The 24,271-nt window shown below is 44.0% G+C and overlaps 1 protein-coding gene across 1 annotated transcript in view; it reads left to right on the plus strand.

The window, feature by feature from the left end:
- The window catches only part of LOC125941000 (uncharacterized), a 97,680-nt gene that overhangs the window by 61,015 nt on the left and 12,394 nt on the right, over nucleotides 1–24,271 (plus strand). Inside the window, exons 3-5 of the mRNA XM_049657869.1 lie at nucleotides 17,782–17,833; nucleotides 19,112–19,200; nucleotides 21,308–21,397. Of these exons, the coding sequence (XP_049513826.1) occupies nucleotides 17,782–17,833; nucleotides 19,112–19,200; nucleotides 21,308–21,397 (231 nt within the window). The remainder of the gene's footprint in view (nucleotides 1–17,781; nucleotides 17,834–19,111; nucleotides 19,201–21,307; nucleotides 21,398–24,271) is intronic.

Genomic DNA, 24,271 nt, shown 5'->3' on the forward strand with positions numbered 1-24,271 from the left:
CCCCGAGTGGATCGTGACAAGCTCTCCTCAAACGCCTTTCCAGGAGAGACCGTTCCAAGCTCCTGCGCTTACGTACTGGCTGCACCTGGAAAGCGGCCGGCTGTCCACCAAGGGCCACGCCACGTCACCTGCCTGCTAAAGATGCGAGGACCCCGAGACCTCTGAACACCTCATCTGCGACTGCAGATTCCTGGCGCAAGAACGCTGAAGTCATCACCACCTACGACGCCAGAGCCTTCCGACGGTCAGAGAGACGGCATACTGCAGCGGCTGCTCTGCTGACCTCTGCCATTGGCACATACCCACCACATGTTATCGCTAAGGACGTGCGCGGTCTGAGGAAAATATAATTTATTATCAATATATTATTTGATCGAATATTAGCTATTATACTATCATTACAAGTAACTGCTACTAAAATTTCAAACATAAGTTACTAATACCGGAGAAGACGTATACATCAATATAAGATAGAAAGAAGTAAGCTGAAGTAAGCTACTCATCTCATGCCTTAAGGCCGCGCGTGCATGTAATCCAAGCTATGCGCTTGTCTTCTGCAAGCGTGTGCATCTGTGGTTTTCATCGTATTCAGAGCTCAACAAGTTGTAAGTCATACCTTCGTTTCTGAAAATGAAATATTTTGGGGCAGAAAGCGTGAGGATTCTATAATAGGGAGTCACTACTCCTGCACAAGAGGAAAACTTGGCAACACCAACACACTCTGTTAGGTAACGCCATAGTCTCCTAATTAACTGCGCCTGCCTTCTATGGTGAATATACCAGCGTTAAGTAAAAAAAAAAAGGAATTGAGAATGATGCTGGATACCACAGTTCCTAGAAGGCTTCCAGTGCACCTAAAAAAAAAAAAACCTCACGGCTGTCTAGACAGACTGTGATCGCCCACTATCGGAGGAGGGATCCTGGTGCACTGACCCGTACCGTTCTCGAATCCTAGAGCGAAAAAGGCCTAAACGCATTGATCCACTTCCTGATAACATGCAGGCATTGTGACAGATTGTGAGCGTTCGGATGCTTCATCGCGCAGTGAGGAAATTCTTTTTGAATACGTTATCATTTTAGGAAAATTCGCGCACATTTCGGGGCCTATGTATGTATGTATGTATGTATGTATGTATGTATGTATGTATGTATGTATGTATGTATGTATGTATGTATTATGTATGTATGTATGTATGTATGTATGTATGTATGTATGTATGTATGTATGTATGTATGTATGTATGTATGTATGTATGTATGTATGTATGTATGTATGTAGTATTATGTATGTATGTAGTATGTATGTATGTAGGTTGTAGTATGTATGTATGTATGTATTATGTATGTATGTATGTATGTATGTATGTATGTAGTATGTATGTATGTATGATGTATGTATGTTATGTATGTATGTATGTATGTATGTATGTATGTACCCGTTTTACAGCACCTGGTTCGCTGGGTAGTCCACGGTCGGATGGTTAGCGCATTGGGCTGCTCTGCTGAGGTAACATGGTTCGACCCCAACCATATGACCAACTTGGGTCACTGAGTGTGTGCCAATGTGTCCATACGTGCCGCTCGTCAAGGAACCTCTTTCACGGCGACATGGGTCACTGTGAATGCGGGACTGAGTAGGCGCCAGTGTTCGAAGAAACTCTGATGTCAAAATTCTCTCATGTCAATAACTTATGTGAAAATTCGAGACATCCAACTTTTGCTATAAGCCCAGCTGCTTCAACTCTGGATTTGACGATGATGATTTGACTTTCTCAGGTTCAAATTTTTACGCATCTTCTTTGTCGACGGTTGACTGTCCCACAATAGTGACCGCATTTTGGTGATTTTTGATATTATATGCCCTGTAATATTCTTAGCGTTTAAGATGCGACCGTTCATAAATTTCTGTAAATTAATTGTGTGCGGTTTTCACATGGCTATGCTATCTGAAGCAAATTCTCGGAAAAACGCATTAAGCATCTACTCTCGCTTAAAGGATTCTTGTAGACAAGCGGAATTTGAGTTTCACTCAGATTAAAATATTTCGTCTTCGGGCTGGTGGAATGATCACGGCTCCCAGATCTCTGCCTGGACCAAGGAAAATCTGCCTCAAAGCAATTGTTACATAACCGATGTACTGAAAATTGGTCAGACTATAAATTCTTTGCAGGAAAATTTAGGCATACTATGTCGAAAGCAAAAGATGAGATGACATAAAGCATTTCGATTTCCTTTGAAAACCCAATAACAAACGCGTGCTATTCGGCTTTCTCATATATAAGAGAATGTTTCCGTTGTCGGTAAACGTAGAATTTTACAGTTTTACAAACCACAAGACATGACGAAGTCATTGGAAGTTATTGCTGAAGGGCTGGAGCATCCCTTTCCTCCTACTGTTCTTCTTCCTATGTTGATTTCCCCTGTTGATGATGGTCTTATAAAGATATCTGTGGATGAATTGTCACATGTTAGGGAAGCTTCCGACGGGGGCTTTGGGCCCCTGATGAAGTGTAGCAGAATGGAAGATTGCAAAGATTCTACCGTTGCTCAAAATCAGGGAGAGTGTTATACCTTGGACAACATCAGGTCAATTGCCCTACTATCAATTTTGTAAAGTTGATAAAAAGTGCCGTACCTTGTTCGTTTATGAATATTATTAATTAGAGAATGCTTCTTAGCCCATGTCAGATTGGTTTCAGTCCGGGGCGCATATTATGGCAGGCGCACATTGACCTTGAAATTCTATAGAACTTGCACGATGTCAAGGCCAGTATGCGGCATTGGTTACCCTTGAGATCACCAAGGCGTACGATAGCATTGAACACTGGGTATTGGTGTAGTCGGCTGCGATAACATTACTGCTCTAGTTATATACAAGCAAGGATTACAACAATTTTTAAGCGGCTAATGATTTTATTGCTTCAGAATGGCTTTTCATTACGTACACATAAACAGGGTAAAATGAGTTCCACAAGGGGCACTGCTATGTGCAGTATATTTAATATTTTACTGAACTTTATCACATCCCGAAAGGACGTACATACTTACGTTTTTTTGTGGATGACATAGCATTCTTCTCATTGGCAAGGATACCCCAGACTTATGAAAACCTGTATGTAAAGATGTTTATCTGTCACAGAAGACTGGCCTAATACCAATAATCTCTCCGGTATTTCCTCTGAAGGATCCAGTCAGGCGCGGATCCAGGGGGATGTCCGGATGTCCTGACCCCCCCCCCCCCTCAGATTTCTGCATCGCCCCCCTCTCTGACAGGGGGATGGCCCTGTCGCAAAAAATATGGCCACCAGCATTCTTCAAAAGTATTTTCGCGAGTACCAGTTGTAGCAGCCATGTCGAAGTAAAGCTAGCTTACTCACAAGCTTAGTTGTATTCCGTAGGAGTGTGGTGTCGCGAAGTTGCCGTAGTTATTTTTTCTCATGAACACCTTGGACCTCCTGGCTCCGGCCGTGCGTCGCATGAACGAGGGGACGTCCCTTTTGCCAAGCACGCCGATGTGCTGCGCGAGCGCCTTCGCACCTGATTAACTTAGCTCCCCCTCGGGGTGTCATCGGTTGCCTCATTGGATGTCATCGGTTCCGCGACCAACCTGCTTAATGAAGAGATCTCTCGCTGAAGTGTTTATATATAATTAATACAACTAACAGCTAAACTAAGAACTACTCATAGGCAACATTTTTTTAAACTGTGATCACAGTTACACGTTGACAATATCCAGCACGAGCACAGTACCGTTCGTACGCTACAAGTTTTTCATTGTAACTTCGCAGTTTTATTGTCGTACATTAAGCATAGGAGGCTCAAACCCGCCGGATCCTTTTATCTGAGTGGGCGTTCTCGCGGAGCATGGGCGAAGCGTTCTCGCGGGAGCGTGACGTCAACGGCCAACGCGAGCGCGCTGGTCTAGGATGGCGTCGCGTGGTTAGAGAAACAGGAGCAGATGCGCACCTTGTGTAAAAGGATGACGTCGAGTGGGAAACAAAACATGAAGACGCTGGCTCGCGCTCTCGGCTAACACGCCACATCCTTCTTCTTGTAGGTGGCGTCGTGAGTCTTCATACGCGGTGATTCGCATATCGTAACACCCAGCGTGAGTCTTCATACGCGGTGATTCGCATATCGTAAACACCCAGCGTAGTGGTTGCCGCGTTGGAGCTGGGCGTTACGCCCGTATTCAAGAACTGTTCCTCTAGTCAACACAACACGTCGACTCAAGAGGAAAGATAGCACCGCCATCCCTCCAAAGAAGTGTTCACTGAGCTTCATGACCATTCACGGGAATTCTTTAGAATCGTCGCGTCTTTATCAGTCGAGAGGCGGCGCTGTGCTCAACAAGGTGGAGTGGAGGAAGAGCTTCGAGTCGAGGGCTGTTTGAGAATAGGGGAGTTAGTTCCTCCAAAGCAAACGAAGGTGTCTCAGCCGAACACAAGGATCTTCTTAAGGCAATCAAGGTGTCCCAATAGAACTCCAAAAACGTACGCGTGCTTACGCATTTATAACGAACCTGCCACAGATCATCCCCAAATTTTATTTTAGGAAACAAAACAGGCTAGATATACGGGTGTTCAAAATTAAGCTTTATGGTGTTCTTAAAATTAGGCACTGGGAGGCACGTGTAGAACACCTGCGCAAATAAGTTATGTGGCCAGGGGGACACAAAGTGAGATGATATAATTATTGCTGTTAGCAGCCGAATCAACTAAATTGAATAATTAACTTTTTATTGACTGCAGTAAGTGTGTATGTTTGTATTCAAAGTTAGAGGCAGTAGTGTTTCTACACAGTTTCACTTGGAAGAATTCTTCTAGCATGTCTGTGCTACGAGATATCCAACTCCAAATTTTAATTGTCGTTCGCACGATTACGCATGCAACTTGCAAGAGAGTGAGGATCGGCGCAAAGCTCCTCCCTGATGTGACGCGGCTGTTGCGTGAGGTGTAGAGTCTGACAACGGGGCGGGGGCATTGGCAAAGATAATAACTGTCCCCCTTCCCCTCACGGCTGGCAAAATGAAAAAAAAAAAATATCGAAGAACCCGTAACCGCTGTCGTAACACGCGACGCGCAGCCTGTAAAGATGGCGGCAGCTGCCATGCCGAGATAATGGCGCGAGCGGAGAAGCCGCAGGGCAGTGCGCGTGCGTAATGGTGACTAGACAACTGGGCATGGTCCTTGCCTGGGCTACGCAAATAAAGTGACTGCTGATTTCCAAGTATGGTAAGTTTTATTGAAATCAAGAGCACCAACTGCACCATCGACAGCAGAAACCTTTTTAGCTATGCTAACGAATATTTCATACTGCCGCTTAAGTTTGGTGTTGTCATGCACAAATCTCATGACAACACTTCACCCATCAAGATGTGAATGCCCTAAAAATGTTCAAAATGCCTCCCTTCCACAGCAACACAAAGCATAAACCGCTCTCGCGGCGACTCGATAACTCTGCGCAGTACAACAATTGAAATTTGGAGTCGGATATCTCGGAGCACGGACACGCTACAATAATTCTTCCGACTGATACTGTGTAGAAACATGACTGCCTCTAAGTTTTCAATACAAACATGCCCACTTACTGCAGTCGACAAAAAAAATAATTGTTCAATTTTAGTTAATTAGGCTGCTCACAGCGATAATTATCATCTCACTTTGTTCCCCCTGGCCACAAACTTATTTGTACCGGTGGTCTTCGCTTGCCTCCCAGTGCCTAATTTTAAGAAAACCATAAAGCTTAGTTTTGAACACCCTGTATTATCAGGCACAGCCGCCATGCACATGGCTGTATTGGGTAACGTCCTTTTCCTATAAGTTCGGAGAAACCGATACCTGGCTTCGCTACAGGTCTTCTTCCTCTTTCTGGGGTTTCACGTGCCAAAACCAGTTCTGATTATGAGGCACGCCATAGTGGAAGGCTCCGGATTAATTTTGACCACCTGGGTTTCTTTAACGTGCACTACAACGGAAGCACGCGGGCGTTTTTGCGTTTCGCCTCCATCGAAATGCGGCCGCGGCGGCCGGGATTCGATCCCGCGATCTCGTGCTCAGCAGTGCAACGACTGGACTGACTGAGCCACCACGGCGGGCTACAGGTGTTGCTCTAGCCGTATGAAACGCGGGTTTGTCGTGAGCAGAAACGGTGAATTTCGGTAAATAAGAAAGGCTACTATCATCATCATCATCATCATCAGTGACAGAAGCTGACCCCCCCCTCAGAAAAAACCTGGATCCGCCCCGGATCCAGTTCATATATTTCTGTCCTAGTAGATGCTGTCAAGTATCTTGGCGGTATATCTGACAGTTCTCTTCCATGGCGTACGCACATAGATTATATTGCAGCAAAGGGCATTCTAGTGGTGGTATTATTACATAGACTGAGCAACAGTCAATCAGGGATGCGTAGGGCCACCTTGTTATCAATCTACCGTATGTTTGTTATACTCTTGGGTGCCTGCCTATAAATTTCTCACCCTTATTCTTCTGGAAAAGCAGGCGATAAGCCTTTGTTTAGGGCTGGCTAAATTTGTAGCAAAGGCAATTTTGTATATAGAAACAAGAATTCCTTCTCTTTTTACTTGGTTCGATTACTTACAAACATCTTACTACAAACGATTACTGTACAAACATCTTTAAGGGCGTACGAACCACCAATAAAGCGTTGCCAAAAAGCGTTCAATTCTCAGCCTAGTATGTTATTTCGATGTATATTCGCCCTCGATTCCATGCACGTGAAATTATTTTGTACAAGCTCTTCTCGGTTCGTTGAACGTTAGAATCATTGACGTGAAGCCCATTTGCTACGGGGAAAATTCTATTCTCATCCAATTTCACAATATTTTTTCAAGTAATTGAATACACCTGTCTTACCGAATATTAAGTGCTACTTTACAAGAATATTTAATGAAATCACAGAAAATGTTGTTCTAGTGACTGATGCTACGGGAAACGAGAAAAATGGGGTGTTAGTATATTCAGAACTATTAAGGATTGATCCTTTTCCCTTCGGCTTCCAGACTTCGTACCATCTTTCTTGCAGACTTTTAGCGGTGTTTTTTGGCCCTTCGAAAGTTAAGCCCGTCAATAGATTCTGTAGTCAAGGTATCTGATTATTTGCCGTTGTCCACTTCATTCACAGCACCTAATGACTACCAGGTTGTGCGAGCGCTTAACTCATTAGTACCTCAACACTTAACTAATATGTATTGGGTCTAGGTACCTGGGCATACAGGCCTAGTTCTAAATGAAACAGCACATTAATTTGCGAAGGCGACTATAGTTGGCCCAGCCATTCAAGTTATCTATACATCAGCCTTGATCAGAGTTGCAAGATTTCGCAGGCAACTGATGCTGCGAGAATTCTCTGGACCATCTATAAACATTTCCTTGGACTTAATGTAGCACTGCAAAATTAATCTATGTGAAACGCGAAATACTGAAGCAGCTATTAGTAGGCTACACTGTCGCATACCTTCTTTAAAGTTTTTACTTATGCAGGATTAGTCTGGCACCCTCACCAATTTGTCACATGTGTAAGGAAGATGCGACCATCAAACATATAAAAAATTTATTGTTGACGGTTTATTAGCTTGCGAAAAGGAACATTAGAAAAACCACTCCGGCTTCTTGAATTAGATTTAAATGCTCAAGTTTTACTATCCTTGGGTGCCTCTACTCGTGGGCACAGCAACGGGGAGGTTAGCTCTGTACTGTACAGCGACTCTACTTTTGGCCCTATACAGCCGGTTCAATCCTTCCACTTCACTGTTATATTAAATGTAATCACTTGCATGGCGCTCTTTGGCCAGACCGGGCCCTTTAAGCATCATATATCATCATCACGTTTATCGTCAATGCACCCAGGTAAGGGATGATGTGCGGATGCGGCTAAGTTAGCCGAAACAGATCGGAGGCAGACTACCATAACGTCATGACGCATGCACTTTGCGGGTGCCGAAAGAAACCTGGTTCGTAGAAACGTGTAATATAATAAATCGTTTTGAACGCTCTGATGATTGCCCTAACGTTTTGTTGATTTAATAAGCTAGTCGCTTCATTTACCACACACAAAAAAAAATAACAAGTAGGTAGTATCACATAGGCACTCAATCAAGAAATATTTTCACTGTAGATGGCAGCGCTGTGATGAGCTCACGTGGAAACCGGAAAAAAGAAGTTAAAGAAGAACGAAGGCGGTTGAAGACCAGTAGCACCACAAGTGAAGACCAAACAAGCAGCGCACCGGTGAGTGGTGATAGATTAATTTACTACTTTAATTAGTGACGACTATAAGATCGGCCGCTGTCTGGAAGATCGGCTCGAACTCGAACACCATTCCTGTCGCTCGTCGATCCACGAGGCTGTGAAGGAAGGAACTCTTGTGTCCCTTCATAGCCTTTTAACTTAGTAATGCACTGCATGCGTATGTTATTTCACCACGTCCGTCCTCCCCCACCTCTCTCTCATCTGCCTATTACCCCATTCCCCATCCCCCCGCGTAGGACAACCATCCAGTTGATCTCCTGTTCAATAACGCTGCCCTCTGCATTTTAATTATTAGGCGAAAGCCTTATATGGCTCGTTTTGAGGTGACCTTAAAAAATTGGTTCCAAAAATCGTAAAGTATGTACAAAAAATTGGTAACTTCATTGGTAATCTGTAATCGGTAATTGCAAACCCCATAACAATATATATCAATCAATAGGTAATTGCATGAGGAATGTAAATATAGATAATGATCATGGTAGTCATCAAATTATTATGATAATTAGCATAACAAAGCGGAAAAATGGGTCATAAAACCCGCAAAGTGGTTAAGAACCGACAATTAATTATAGTAATGGGTGTAAGTATGGTTATGATGGTAATGATAATGATATAAAATGTGTATACAGAAAGGTGAATGAGGTGAAGTAAGAGTGAATTGATGGCGAATGAAAGGGGTTTAGTTGGGTGATAGGAGTCAAATGAAAGGTAATGACGATATATCATCATCAGCCTATATTTATGTCCACTGTAGGACGAAGGTCTTTCCCTGTGATCTCCAATTACCCCTGCCTTGCGCAGACCGATTCCAACTTACGCCTGCAAATTTCCCAACTTCATCACCCCACCTAGTTTTCTGCCATCCTCGGCTGCGCTTCCCTTCTCTTGGTATCAATTCTCTAACTCTAATGGTCCACCGGTTATCAATCCTACGCATTAAATGGAATGCCCAGCTCCTTTCTTTCGCTCAATGTCAATTAGAGTATCGGCTATCCCCATTTGCTTTCTGATCCACACCACTGTCTTCCTGTCTCTTAACGGTAGGACTAACATTGTTATTTCATCGCTCTTTCTCCACCAGAAAAGTAGAAAATTACCTATCAAGATAGGGTTCAGGTAAGGAGACAAAATCGCTCCATTGCTATTCACTGCATGCTTAGAAGTATTCAAGCTCTTAGACTGGGAAGGCTTCGGAGTGAGGATCAACGGAAAATATATCAGCAATCTTCGGTTTGCAGATGACATTGTCCTATTCAGCAACCATGGGGGCGAATTACAACAAATGATTGAGGACCTTAACCGAGAAAGTGTAAGCGTGGGGTTGAAGATAAACATGGAGAAGAGAAAGATAATGTTGAATAGTCTGGCCAGGGATCAAGAATTCAGGATCACCAGTCAGCCTCTAGAATCTGTAAAGGAGTACCGTTTATCTAGGTTAATTAGTGACAGGGGACCCTGATCATGAAAAGGAAAAAAAAAAAAAGGTTGCAACTTGCACTAGTGGTGCAAGGCTGGAGTAGACAGCGGAGCTGGTGATCGACCTAGCTTCTTGCAGCTTTTACTAGGCTTTGCTAAGTTTTGCTAGGAAACGCTAAGTGGGCTGCTAGGCACGGTATTCCGAATCAGCTCGCCGCCGGCGCGCAGATTCGGGCTTGGCCGTGCTTCCAGATGAGTGGCTTCTTCGGGTGCCCGGATCTTCTTTGCTCGTCCCATGTCAAGGCTACATGTATTCGCCATAGAGTCAACGATTGTTGTGTCGCCGTCGCGGTGGCTCCGAATTTGATCTCCCCGGTGACGTCACGGCGAAGCTGCGCCTCCTTACTTGCCGGGGCGTGGCTGGTCGAAACCTGCCGAGCTGCTGCCGACGCCGCTCGCGTTTCCCCGACGCGAACGCGGGAAACGGGAAAACGCGGGCGGCGTCGGCAGCAGGTCTACCCTTTGCCTCGTTGGTGCTGCTACAATTTCTATCTCTCTCTATCTCGCTTTCATTTTCTCTTTCCTTCTCCCGAGCATTGCGCGCGCCGCGCGCATGCCCTTCTTCCCTCTGCTTAACGTCCCATCTGAAGGCTGCATGTGCACGGCACGGAGAGGAGACGAGGTGGTTGCTAGGCAACGCAGCGACATCAAGCTCGACGAGGTTTTGCGGCAGGCGGCACTTTTTACGGTTAGCTAGAATAGCTTCGCTGTTAAAAAAGAAAAAGGCATAAAGTTATACGCCCTAATAATTCGGGTTGATCTAAAGGAAATTCCAGAGCTTCCGAGCAAGAGGGACGATTGAAGTGAGGATCAATGTAGAAGCGTTGGCGCCAACAGGAGAAGTCATTTAGTTAGCTTCTACACTTTCTAAGATACACAGGAAAAAAATTTAGTCACGCTTCCATATGAAAACAGTCGCTAAGCGAGTGCCTGCCGCGCGCGAACCTTTCATATTTTTTTCTTGTTTTAGCGTCCCTGGCATGACCTTTAGCACTGTATTGGCGGCGCTAGCGGTCAACTAACATAATCTATAACACCTCATTCTACTTAAGTTACACGTCTTTGTGAAGGACTCTCTTTGCTTTGATGTTTGTATTTAGCTCAATGCTTTGTATATAGCTTGATATATCTCCCCGTCCCCCCAACCATCAATGCAGCAGGGGAATAAACCGGTCCGTTGACGAGAAAGTCGAGTGTTGGAAAAGAGCGAGCACACTGTGTGACAGAGATAGCAACATAAGGACTGAAAGGACCTTCGCCTCTGCGCGCCGCTGTTGGTATGGTAGAAATGCTGGAAAGGGGGGTTTGAGTTTCCTCGTTACGGAATTCTGTTTTCTCGTACATTCAAATTACAAACCAACGCTATCATGTCTGTAGGTTTCGGTTAAGTCGTACTTTACGATTTTCTGACAGATTTAACTTTGACAAATTCAATTTTATTCACTAACGCCTTCCGTCACGCGGAGGGCCTGTTTGATCGGAGAGCCAAAATCATCCACGGTTCGGGAGGATTTTCTTTGCGACCAACGCCGGTGCGCCGACGCCAGATTTTCTGCGACCCGGGCCCTTAATGCTGTCGCGTTATAAAGTCACAGTTTCGCCGAAAGGCAAAGCATCGATCGCGATAGAAACTTAGTAGACAACCATACGAATTAAGGATAATAGTTCTATCGGCCGTATAAACCTATTAAAAACAATCGCTTACTAACTAAATTAACAAGCACGTGGTCACGCGTGCAGAGATAAACATGAGCACATCTCACTCGACGACCGTGGAAACTCGCTGTCAAAATGCTGGAGTGAAGAGGCGTGACAGCAGCAGCGAGCGAATTGACAATCGTGCCGTCTCTCGCTTCAACGCGAACTAAACGTCGAAAGCACAGCGCATACAAAGGTACAGGCACTATAGTTGCACTTTGTCCCCAGCGCAGATCGCTTTGAAGATGAGGCCCGCGCGGGCGCGAACTTTTTCCACGTCGAAGATTGCTTTCAAGATACGGCGCCCGCGCTGCCGTCGCCGGAGTACGACCTCCTGCCCTCCCTCACCTCCCCCCCCCCCCCCCTCGTTCCTCGTGCACGACAGAATAGCGCGCCTCCGCGCCGCCTTTCTCCCTCGCGCGCGCGAAATTGAGCCGTGATCGTCGGCTGACTCTCGCAAGCTTTCACTCGCACATACACCGTTCGGCGCGCGGCGATGGTGTTAACGTGATTGGACTTTATACGGAACTTCACAGCAACGTCGACAGCCACGGCGACGGCAGAAATGCGCTCGGAGTGTTCAAATATTTGCTATCGCCATAAAATTTAACGGCACGCAACATGTCTTCTTGCATAGTATTTGCATATATATTCTAGAAAGCTTCACCTGCACTTAACTAGCTCGTTGATTCTGCCACATTTGTTTATTACTGCTGCCGTAGTGAGCGAGTCTTTCATCGCGAGGAGTCGTTAGAATGTTTCTTTTTTTTTTTTTCTATTTCAGAACCTAGCACCCAAGCACTGGCGAAACGATGTGCCTCTGCGAGACTTCTTTCGAGGTCACCCTGCTGTCCGTCTTTTGCCTCGTGAGTCCCACTTAATTGGTACACTAAGCGAGCGTGCCCTTTTTACAACGGGCGGGAGGAGAACAAAAAACTTCAATAGTGGCCACGCTTTTGTGCTTGAAACAGCTTGAAGAAACACGCGCAGATGAAACAAAAGTATAAAGAACTGTTTAATAATGATGACAATTCGGGCAAAGTTTGCACAGACATGAACCATAGCATGGGACGTCTGTGGACTGAACTCTTTCCGTCCCGCGCCCATTGGGCATCGTTAACGCTCTAGCAATTGTGTGAAACGCCGCTTTCGAGACCAACCACGCCGCTCACGGACATACTGCGCTATCGGACGTGAAGCAGGAGAACTCTATTTTAGTTTTCTAAGCAGTTCGCTTTTTTTTTCGCGAGGCGGTGATTTTCAAACGCGCTCCGAAGCTTCGCGATCGTCATAGCAGAACCCAAAAATGTCCGGCTCCGGAAACGGCGCGCGCTCTTCGGGAGACCGCAGATTTCGCGATACCGCTGGCTCTGCGGCTGATCTTATCGATACATCGAATAGCAGTGAGTCAGAGGACGCTTAATTTTCGTCGGACTTTGAGTCTGAAAGCGACGACGACGCAATCATATCTTCAACATAGAAAACAGTCCGTCAGTATTGGATCGAAACTTTCATCAGTAAGAACACTAACACAAGGTGTTCCCCAGAGAACTTTACTTGGGCCTATTTTATTAATTTTTATATTAACGATATCACAAATATTATTAAAGACGCACAGTTGATAGTCTACGCCGATGATACTAGCCTTTTCTTTAGTTCATTTGACATTGTACAGCTTATAGCTTTATCAAAGACGACTCTAAACTTATTACAAAAGTGGAGTGACTCAAATTCCTTAGCGATTAATACGAATAAAACTATGGCTATACTGTTTACACCACAGCAAAAGCACGTAATCTGTAACTCTGCTCTTTATCTCGGCGTGGAAAGGATAGAACTAGTAGGTAATGTAAAAACGTTAGGAGTGATTGTTGACAAACATTTAATTTGGGATGCACACATAGAATGTATTATGTCTAGCCTGGCAAGAACATGTGGTATAATTTGCCGATTACGGCACATGCTGCCTTCTAAAATAAAGCTCTTGTTATACAACAGTCTCTTCCTTCCACATGTTAATTACTGTAATCTAGTGTGGGGTACGACATTGCAAACAAACATTCACAGTTTAAAAGCACTACAAAAGAAAGCCGTCCGGCATATTATTAATGCTCCATTTGATGCACATACACTCGAAATATTTCGCGCTCTTAATTTGTTGCCTATTGAACACTTTTATGAATATAACCTTGTCTTGAAAAGTAAAAAAAAATGTTTTTGGTCTAACAATACGGTTTTCAGAAATTTGTGCAATATAACTGATTCAACGGTAGTGTCATACGAATTTAGAACCCGGAATCAGTGGGTATTGCCTTTCTCAAGAACTAACTACGGTTTGAAGCGATTACAGAACCAAGTGGCGAGAATACTAAACTTTTGATATGCTTCTCATACTGAGCTGAACACAATTAAGACATATATTGAAAACGAATTTAAATAAATAATGGTAAAGTTTTATAAAACTAAATTTGCAATTTGCTTACAATGTCTCGAACCTCTTTTTATTTTCCTATTTGTTCTGCATTTTTTTTGTGTACCACTGGATAATGCCGATATTTCGCAATATAACCTCTATAGCGTAAATCTTAGCATGTATCTACATTTGCTACATTTGTGCATAAACAGCCTTACATATTTGCGAGTAAATATACTTCTTAAATATAGATGTTTGTATATGTATAGGTGTGAATATGTGTTGTAGTTCTGTAACCCATTTTTGTATTTGTATATGCTGTAACTGATGCCAAGGAAAGGGGAAGGAATCCCGTCAAGCTGCTTTTATGCAGCTTTTTGTTCCTTTATTTTTCATTCATGCATTTTTTTCAGTTTTTCATTTTTTTATTTATGCCCGAGCGCATAAGGTGCTTCGCACCTAAAATATTGGAGGGAGCATTACGTCACGCAGCCAGCCTTGGTAAGCAAATGCTTTGTGTAGCCAGCAGTGGTGGCACACGTGACCTCTTGCATCGAGATCTCGGAGAATCGAGATTTGCTGAGACTTTTGGTTACCGGTAGTTTTTATTCGGTGCGCGCTCGGCCGGCAGCTGCTCCCATGCAGGAGGAAAAAAGATTTTTTTCTAGTTTTTTTCCTTGGTTTTGCTTTTGTTTATTTCAATAATTTCAAATGGTTTCGGATGGGTATTGAAAAAAAAAATCAACTGGGAGTACTAAAACCTACCGCGCGCTCTGACGTATCCTCCGAGCCCTGACGTTTCCACCACGTGTTGGGCCACCACAGTCGGCGTCAATCGCGTTGTGGTAGGCTCCCTCCTATTTTTTTTCCGTCCTCCATGACTGCAGCATATGAATGGAGTGACGTAGCTACACTTCCACACGTAAAAGAAGAAGCCGCCTTAGCAACTGATTTGTGTTGTGACAGTCTTATGAGAAGGCACCGTCTGTGCGTGTAGTGAAGTGTATGTGTATGTCGCCACGTGGATAATTTCAACCTGAGTCGCAATGGGTAATCGTTCTAGTTGTGGTTTACAGCTTCGCTGTCCAACCACCTTCATAATGTGGATGAACACCATTTTTTACCCGCCTCAAACACCGCCCTAATATCACAATAGCAGCAACGCCTCTTCTTACTTCTAAACTCTCAAGCGCACTCCTAAACGTGAACAACGTCCGCATTTAATATTATTCAATTCTCAAAGGCAACCAGAAACCTAATAAGATTTTTCCCGACCCGCCCAGAGTAGCCTACATACGCAGCACGAATTTCAAGGACAATGTTGTACATGCCAAGCTAAGGATAAAGAGAAAGCCAACATACGGTCCCTGTGGGATCCCCCGGTGCTCTACATGCAAACATGTACAATCTGCCAGAACAGTAGATATTTCAGCTTCAACTTACCTTCACAAATCAACTTCGAGTTTGACCTGTACGTCAAGCAACTTAGTCTACTGTCAAGACTGCCCACTTGAGCAAGTATTACATAGGTGAGACTGGACGACAAATTAAAGACTCAGTGACCATTGCGCAGATACAAAAGACAACTTACCGAAAGCAGTAGCCAGCCACTTCAAAGAACCCGGCCATGTATTCGACGAAGTAAGGCTCTCTATGCCAGAAACAAATTTTCGTTCATCGCGTCAGACGAAATATACGGAATCGTATTTCATACACAAGTTTAAATGCCTACACCCGATGGGAATCAATACGGCACGGAGCAACTTAGAATGTGTAAAAGCTGTAAAGCTTAACAAAGGCACAAAAACACGGTATGCCACCACAGAACCTCGATTCCTAAGCTCACCTACTCCTCCTCCCCTGTCCTTACCCTACCCCTCAATTTAATATTTTCTTTCCACGCTTCTACGCACATATCAACTATACGAGCCCCTTTTCAGGGTACACCTGCTCCCTCCCGCTTCTTCGGTCGTTTTTCTTTTCTGCTTCCTCCTGTATTTTTTGTTCCAATTTTTCAAGCCGCAGCCGACACGTCATTAAGATCAAAATTTTGTTTTTGGCGCCTCCACCACAAAGGGTGTTGCCACTTCTGTATACCGTCATGAAGAAACCTACGCCGATCCACTGAGGTTAACGTCCCTTGAAGGACCAACCCGCTGAATTGCACGGTGTCTGCTCCCCTCCTGTTTTTTGCCACAGACTCCATGTCGCCCCTTTAATACTTTAAATTTTCCCGGCGCACTTCTACTGGACCAGTCAGGTATTTCTTTGAACTCGTGTTCCTTGGGCTGCTCCCGCAATCAGCGCCTGAGCGGACCATTCTACTAAAACCACAAAAGTACGTCGACTACGACACCGGTGGTTTCTGTCCATTTCTATGAAAATTACCGTCCTCTCGCTGCCCCGATAACCGTCCTTCACCCCGCTCTCCCTGTCCCTTTTTTTTTTGTCTCCTGCCCCCTACTTTCCCCCGTTCTCTTCCCCTCGTCTTCGTGCCCCCGTCCTCCCAACAACAATGCCTAGAAACGCCAAATGTCAGCGCTCATTTTCGTTTCGGTCTATTCCTTTACAACCAGCCGCCACCGACAATGATCTCATGTGAAGTCATTCTACGAACCCATAAGAATAAGGAGCCGAGGATGACGAGGCCGCCTTTGTCAAAGATAGGTACGCCTATCGAAATGTCAGCAGCCTTTCGGAGCCATTTTATCCCTGCGTATGTAACGTCTCTACAACTCTCTAAAAACAAATCCTACCAAAACGTCTTTTATGCATTTTCATTCAAATCATAGGACAGCTGAATTTACTCCCACTGTCAACCTAAACTCTCTTGTCATCAGTGCAGTAAACGAACGTTCATTTCTTGGTATAATTCTAGATTCTAACTTAAAATTTAAAATTTGAAGCGCAAGCTTGCTCCTGGTATTTGAATTTTACTTAAAGCTAGGTATTATTTTAGCAAGCCAACATTGCTAACTCTGTATTATTCATTATTCAAAGCCACGTCAATTAATGTATTACAGCGTGGGATAGCACACATATCCAACACATATAGCAACGCTACAGCATTTGCAGAATCAGGCCACCCTGATATTATCGTTCAACTCATTCTACTGTCAGTGTTTCTGATATGCTTCAAAACCCCAGCCTACTGTCAATAAATAAACTTGTTAAATATAACTTGGCCGTAATGTTATTTAAAGGAATAAATTGTCCTCCCCCAGTAAACATATTTTCTGAGGTTACATGGGTAAACTTGCACAAGGTTTGCAGCTAACAATAATTTCCTATTGCCACTAATACATACTAATTATGGAAAACAATCTGGATATTTCACAGCATTGTCTACTTGGAACAACCTCCCACTAGATGTCAAGCGCCCTTCTTCATTTGGTCTCTTCAAGAAAACCTTATTCACTTTTCTACTAGAGAAACAAAATTGTTCACATATCTAGTCTATTCACTTCACTCCGGCTCATTTCTCTTTCGTTTCTTTTTCCTTTATATGATTTACAATTATGCACACAATAATTTTTTTCGTTTGTTTTGTTGTGAATGCTTTAGCTACTGTCTTAATTGTACTAAATGTTATTGACTTTGTATTATTTCCAGTTGTACTTCATTTACTTTGCCTAATATTCCACTTGGTGATTAGTACATTGCTGTTTTAAGCTATAATTAGCAAACATGTATAGTTTCTGTCGGGAGGTCTCCTTTCAGCTACATGCTCTGGGACCTCATTCTGTATACTTACTTAAGCATGTATTCCACTTACGAAAGAAATAAACTGAAACTGAAAGTGTGCTGCTGCATCTGTCGTCCCCTTTCTGGATTTTGGAAGGAGAACAATAATCTAGGTTTATTTTCTGTGTACATCTGACATCCTTGACGCTGAAATTGGAATTGCATGTTTTATTACAGCTAATGAACGTGATGACCTTTACCCTTGGACTCAACGTAGCCAATGAACTACGTAAGTCAAAATCTGTTAATGAATCATCACAAACACCTTATTTTTTTTTTCTAAACGGCGCCAACCAAATGCCACCACATTGTCGAATTGGCTATCTCGGCAGTTCTCATTGTACCAAGGGACAACTATGACCTCTCTGATTTGTTGAAAGCATCAAGATTGCAGAAATGGTCGTGTCGCCAATGGCTATGTTGATAGTATGCAGGCGTGAAGTCACAATAGCGTTAGGTCGCGGTTGTAAACGGGAGACGCTTTATGCCTCACCGCTCGGCTACAGCGAAAAATGACCTTACTAAACGTTGCACTATTGGGTTGTTTTGTCTTTTTGAATTTTCTGAAAGCTTTCTTGATACGCCCCGGATCCAAGAGCGGTGGCGTCTGCATATACGTGTTAGGGCCCACAGCAGGCTGAACTATAGCGGAATTATGAGACCATGTTCTTCAATCAAGCTTGGAAACTTTATAAATTTTCTAGTACTAATCTTGACTAGCCAACAGGCAAGGACACAGGGTAAAGCCCTGGAAACCTTTCTCCTCATTGAAGTGTTTCCAATTGAAAAACATTATTAGGGAAAAATGTTTTTGTTATTAAAGTACCTGTTCATCCCTCTCTACATGCCTTTTATTCTTTGGTTTCATGCGATTGTCACAACGAAAAACTTCTTTTTGAGAAAATGGCATACCGCTCTAAGAACCTTGTGCTATCGGAGTAAGAGAATCCAGATTATGATAAATCCCCAAAGTCTTCTGAATGAAACTAAATTCTGAGCTCACAGTTTTTGGCAACGCGCCAGTCACTAGACTATATGTATACGCTCGTCTTGTCTATCTCGCAGCGTGCATCCTGAGGTGAAAGCGGATGTACTTAACCTGCTGGACGTCTTGGCTTTCAGAATCGTATATATTATTGAACAGGTCTGGAAAGGTTGACGGTGGTTTAAAAGAAGCAAGTATTGGCGGTTCAAGGAAAGTGAAACGAGAGCATTGAATGGAACGCTTCATTTCGCATACGTTCATCCTAAGCTTCCAAATGTTTTTGTGCACAGGATGTTTATGTTGCGGCACATCTTAAAGGTAGAAAACGAAGCAGAAAGCCAACCATCTCAGTTGCCACTGCCTTGATTTAAAATGCTTGCTCATATCGCCCGTTCATCTATGTTCTTTGTTGTGTTCCTTTGCGGATTGATTTTCATGGGCTATTTTCACTTACATGGCAATCTCGCTTCATAATAATGGAACAGAAGCAGTATAAATTGTACGCTTATTTTTTTCTTTCAGAACACATTTCTGCCATCACCATGCTATATTTATACGTGATTGGAGCATCTGCGGTGCTCTCCGTGGTCCTAATCATCGGCACCATGAGTGTGAGAATTTTTCCGACAATCATGCGACACTCCCAAAGTGCACCTGATGCACGACTGTATCGTTGTACCTGCTCATTCGATTGAAATAGAGACACTAAAAATAACACCAAGTGGGGATGAATTAGCAAATACTTCTGGAAGAATACCATAAAAGCTGATATAACTGTCAGAAGAGGCTTAGTGAAAGAAACAAGAAACATGAATGTTTGGAGACGCGGACACGAAGTTCTTCGTAGCGTCACAGATTTTCACGATGATTTCTCAAGAAAATTTTGTTTGGTCTGTAACGATGGATAGTTTTTATTTTAAGGGAGCTTAACATTGAACTGAGTAAATTTGCAGGCTTTGTAATTCGGTATAGCATTCCAAATATGAACAAAAAAAATATACTACGTACCGTTGCTGTGGTTATGGCGTAAAACAGAAATAAACATTAGACCTCATTTGCTCATTTAATATTGAATGTATTCCAATATTAACGATGTTAAAGTTCTGAAAGCATAAAATACAAAAATAGCCTAACCAAATGCATTGGTTTTCTTTAATGTCACTTTTAAAGGAAGCGTTATCTCAGGGCCTACACCGCTGCCGCCTTTTCACATACGTCTAAAACGCAGAAATACTTACAAATCCTTAACTCTGCACCGAAAATTCATATCGCAGTGCTGTAGACTACATCTGTTAGATCATCTAAAGCGCACTAACTTGATATACTATCTTACAGGAATTTGTTACAACGTTTACAGTGGTTTTGCAAAAATCGTATACACATTGTAGTGGCGTACTTGACAGCCATGTATAATAGAGCATTCTTGTCCGCTTTAGATGTACTATTTTATGCATTTTGTGGAATAGTGATATCGTTCATTTCATTGCTGAGTTAAAACGTTAGCAACTTCGTAGATTGTTGTCTCAAAATTTGCGATTGTTAACGGTGTTTTTTAAAATATTTCACCACTAAATCAAGAATTCGCTTCAAAACAGTCACTCGATTTAAAACTTTTCTTTTAAACCCAACAAACCTCAATATATTTGCTGTGGTGATTATTGAAGAAAAGGATTTCTCGGTTAGCATGAGTTTAGATAGGAGACCCCACCTGAGGTTTACTCGAGATTAGGCGCTTGTCCCGAATTCGCGCCGAGCAAACTGCGAGAAATAAACGTGCTCATAAGACAGTGTATTTACGAAAAGTGTACCTTCGTGTGTGTGGGTGTGTGTGCCGTTTCATATAGGCTAACTGACGCTAAAGTGCATCAATAAATCAGCTCTAACGTTATTTTGCGATTACGCGAGTCCCGATTGCGAACCTTAAGATATAGAGCCTATAGCTAAGTACGACGAAGTTGGACTCTGGTTCTATGTGTATAGTTGCCTGAGAACAATGTATGGGCGTGTGCAATCACTCAGAAGTAGTTTTGAGCTTGTAAGCAGACTGAATGCACACGAAAATTAGCGTAGATATATTAACACGTAAGTACGTTGGCTGCGATGTTTCGCATGAAGTTAGACAAGTTATATGTATATAGCGGCGTGCTCTGAAATGCTGTCTATATATGCCGACGCTACTGTGCATAGTTGACTCAGGAAACATTATTTTGTGTTTACCTCCTGAACCCGTTTCCATATCGCCGGGTAAATAAAACTTCGGCTAGTTTCGTGAAGCAGCCATGATGTCTTGCAATGCGGCCTTCATTCAGGAAAATTAAGGTGTGCGCCTAATTTTTCGTGACTCCGAAAATCCGGCTATTGATATTTCTTCCCACTACCTGTGTCATTATTGCCTAGCTTGGGGCAGTTTTCTTCCGCGGCAAGCAATATTGTTCTCGTTAAACAAATCCGAGCCGCCCGAATGAACGATTTTGAGCGTGGGTTGTTTGAGCCGTACTTGAACTAGGAGAGGACTTCTTCCTGCAGTGGATAAAAAAATAAGCTGCTCCTGCTGCTGCCGATGATGATGCTGATGCTGCTGATGATGATGATGGCTAGCAAAGTGCATTTACACAGTGACACTTCCTCCCAATAATGCGCTATAATCTCACAGGTCGGCCATATTACCTTTTGACGTCGCACAAACGGTTAAAATAAGGGATTATCCTTTTGTTGCAGGGCAGCAAGAAGTTTGTGAACTTATTCGTACTGGGTGCGATGCTACGAGTAGTGTACTTTTGCATCCAGCTGGGTTACTTCACTTTTGAGGCAAGTTCATTTTATCTATTCAGCGAAAAAAAAAAAGCTCACTTTATAACTGCCGCTACCTGCACTGTGGAAGAAACGTGGTATAGTGCTTTGCGTATATAAGCACGCCAGCAGTAGCTTTCTCAGTGTTTACTTTGTTGACAATATGCAGTCAAGTGGTTGTGCCCACATAACTACAACTTAGCAACTCTTTCGCTTTGCCGCTTGGTAATAATTCCTCGAAATCACCAACCCCCACTTAATTTTCATGCATTCCCTCCTAATTAAACGGCGCCGATTATCTACCCTTGTGCGTTTTCATGGCAAGCAGGTCTCTGCCGCTGCCGACCTGGCAAACTGCTGCAGCTACAAAGCCTTGCATGTGCCTGACTGCCTAGCAGCTGTAAAATGCCCTGGAGAAATAACGTATTCAATGTGCATATTGCAATATATTTGAAGAAACTTCAGTAAGGTGGTAAACACACACTACAGCTAACGAGAATGCTCACACTTTGGTTACCTTGTAATCCACGGAACGCGTGACCTCACGTAATATTTACACTCATGCAGAAAAGAGGTCACAAATTTACTCTCACGGAATTTTTATTTTGGTGAACTACACAGCTTAGAGGCAATGCTGAATTGCAAACTCCAAATCAGGCACATGCACAGTGCGAGAAGTGAATGCAATATGGGATACCTGTTGATGAAAAATAGGTGTATGCACACCGCACGACAGAAATGTTATTACCAGTGTTTATTCCATAGCCCTTGCGTCGCACTTAAACATAACCGCTCTAGATTAGTGGGCATGAATGAGCGCATACTCAGTGGCACATAGCAAATCGAACAATATTGTGCTAGTGCAAATTTTGGAAATGTGAACAAGCGTGGTGTGAGCGCGCACAAACACGAAGAGATCACACTGAATGACAGCAGACAACGACTCTCAAAACGCTGGCAGCAAGCATACGCCGCAGCGGGCGGAGGTACGTGCGGTCTATCGCTTCAACGGAAACTGAACTGCGAATGCACGGCGCTTAAAGGTCAGAGCCGTGTGGAGATAAGAGACGGTGCGAGCGAGCGACGAGCGCGGTTGTTGGCAGAGAAGTGCGCCCCCCCCCCCCCCCCCCCCCGCTTCCTCCGGCGCTGGCTTCCCGCTTCCTTGCTTGCTCGTGGGAGAGATAAGAGACTGCGGACGAGCGACGAGCGCGGTTGTTGGCAGAAAAGCGCCCCCCCCCCCCCCCCCCCCCCCTGCTCCCTCCGGCGCTGGCTTTCCGCTTCCTTGCTTGCGCGTGGGAGATTGAGTGCGTTCGCTCTCCGTGATAGCGCGCGTCCCCGCACGCTTCCTCTCGGGCATACGGCGCGCGGCGAAGATTTTATCTATAAGGGGGGGGGGGGTGCTAAACATTGAGGGTATAATGAATGCTCTGTCTTGTCTATAGAAACATATGGGCTGGCGTTGTCTGTTTTATTTCGCTATTGATGACGAGAGCATCAAGTGTCCCATTAAGCGAAAAAAACAGCGTCTGCAGCAGCGTAACGGCACCTAAATTCTCACTGGCTGCGACGCAACGTCACCAGGGCGCCTCGACGGAGCAGATGCGGCGACGCGACGCTGAGGGGCTGGACGGGTTTCGTCGGCGAGGAAATCGCGTGACGTGCGCGTGTGGGTGCTGCCGTCTTGCTCTGGGAAGATGGCGGGCGATCCGCATATATGTCACCCCCACTGGGCTGAGCTGCCGCGCGCGCCTACCGGCCTTGGCGGCCTCTGCAGCTACCTCGGTTTTTCGTCGCGCCCTATGTCGATGGCATGTGGCGTTGGCACCGCAGGTTACTGCTTACTGACTCGTGCAGCACATACCGTTAATGGTACATTACTAGCAGCGCAAAACTCTAAGGGCCACTGAGCAGCGTTCAATCGGGCATGAATCCTTTCGCATTTACAAAGCATAAGAAGCACGTAAGTGTCCTCAGATTTAGCCATATTTTGGTCGCTAAATACGTGCTACATTAAAGTTTTTTTTTTTTTTTCGAGCGGGAAAGAAAACCCGCAAAACACGGAAAAGCGCCTCAAGACTAGACGCGCGGCACTTGTCGTGTCGCTTCGCCGGCATTTTTGCTGGTCGATTCCGTTCTATGAGCCGGTTTGCTATGATCTATTATGCGAGGTGCTCACTGAGGTACCTATCGATTGGCGTCAAAACGTGCAAAGCTAGGCCAACAACAGGATATACAGGGACAGTCATAATGAGATCGTGAAAGGGGATGCCTGTTTTAATAGGTAAAGGCGTATTGATTGTTGATTTGATTTATTTTCCCAAAAGGAAAGCACTGAATCTATCAAGGAAATGTATTCGATGGCTTAAGATTAATGTTGACTCGAAGTCACTTAAATATGAAGAGCGTGTTTGCATTGCGCCAACATAAGAATGTTGCCGCGGCCGAGCATCGGACCCGCGACGTCATGCCTTGCAACACAAATGCATTCTAACTCGGCTACGGGGACGGTTGTCGGTAATAATTGAGAGCTTAGAGTAATGAGGACGTAAATACAGCTGTTGCCTTTTCTAGTAGGATCAGCGCGATAGGTGACAGTCATTTTGTGTTGCAATTTTCTTATGTGGAGCAAAGTCATGACAACCGGCCCCTAAAGCCGCAAGGATTGCGGCTGTTGTTTTGAACACGCGAAATTTTATTATCACCCATTTGAATATAGCTCAAATATTTATCCCAGGGCAAATCTTTCTATTAGGACACCCTTAGGAATTCTAGTACTATGAAGATCACAGGAATGGAGAACCACGGTTAAAAGGACAGGATAAAGAAACAATAAAACAGTTTATACTAATAAAGCTTTCTTTGAAAGTTATTTTAGGCAATTTCGCGTTAATA

Source organism: Dermacentor silvarum, chromosome 10 (genome assembly GCF_013339745.2).
Source record: "Dermacentor silvarum isolate Dsil-2018 chromosome 10, BIME_Dsil_1.4, whole genome shotgun sequence".
Taxonomy (NCBI): domain Eukaryota; kingdom Metazoa; phylum Arthropoda; class Arachnida; order Ixodida; family Ixodidae; genus Dermacentor; species Dermacentor silvarum.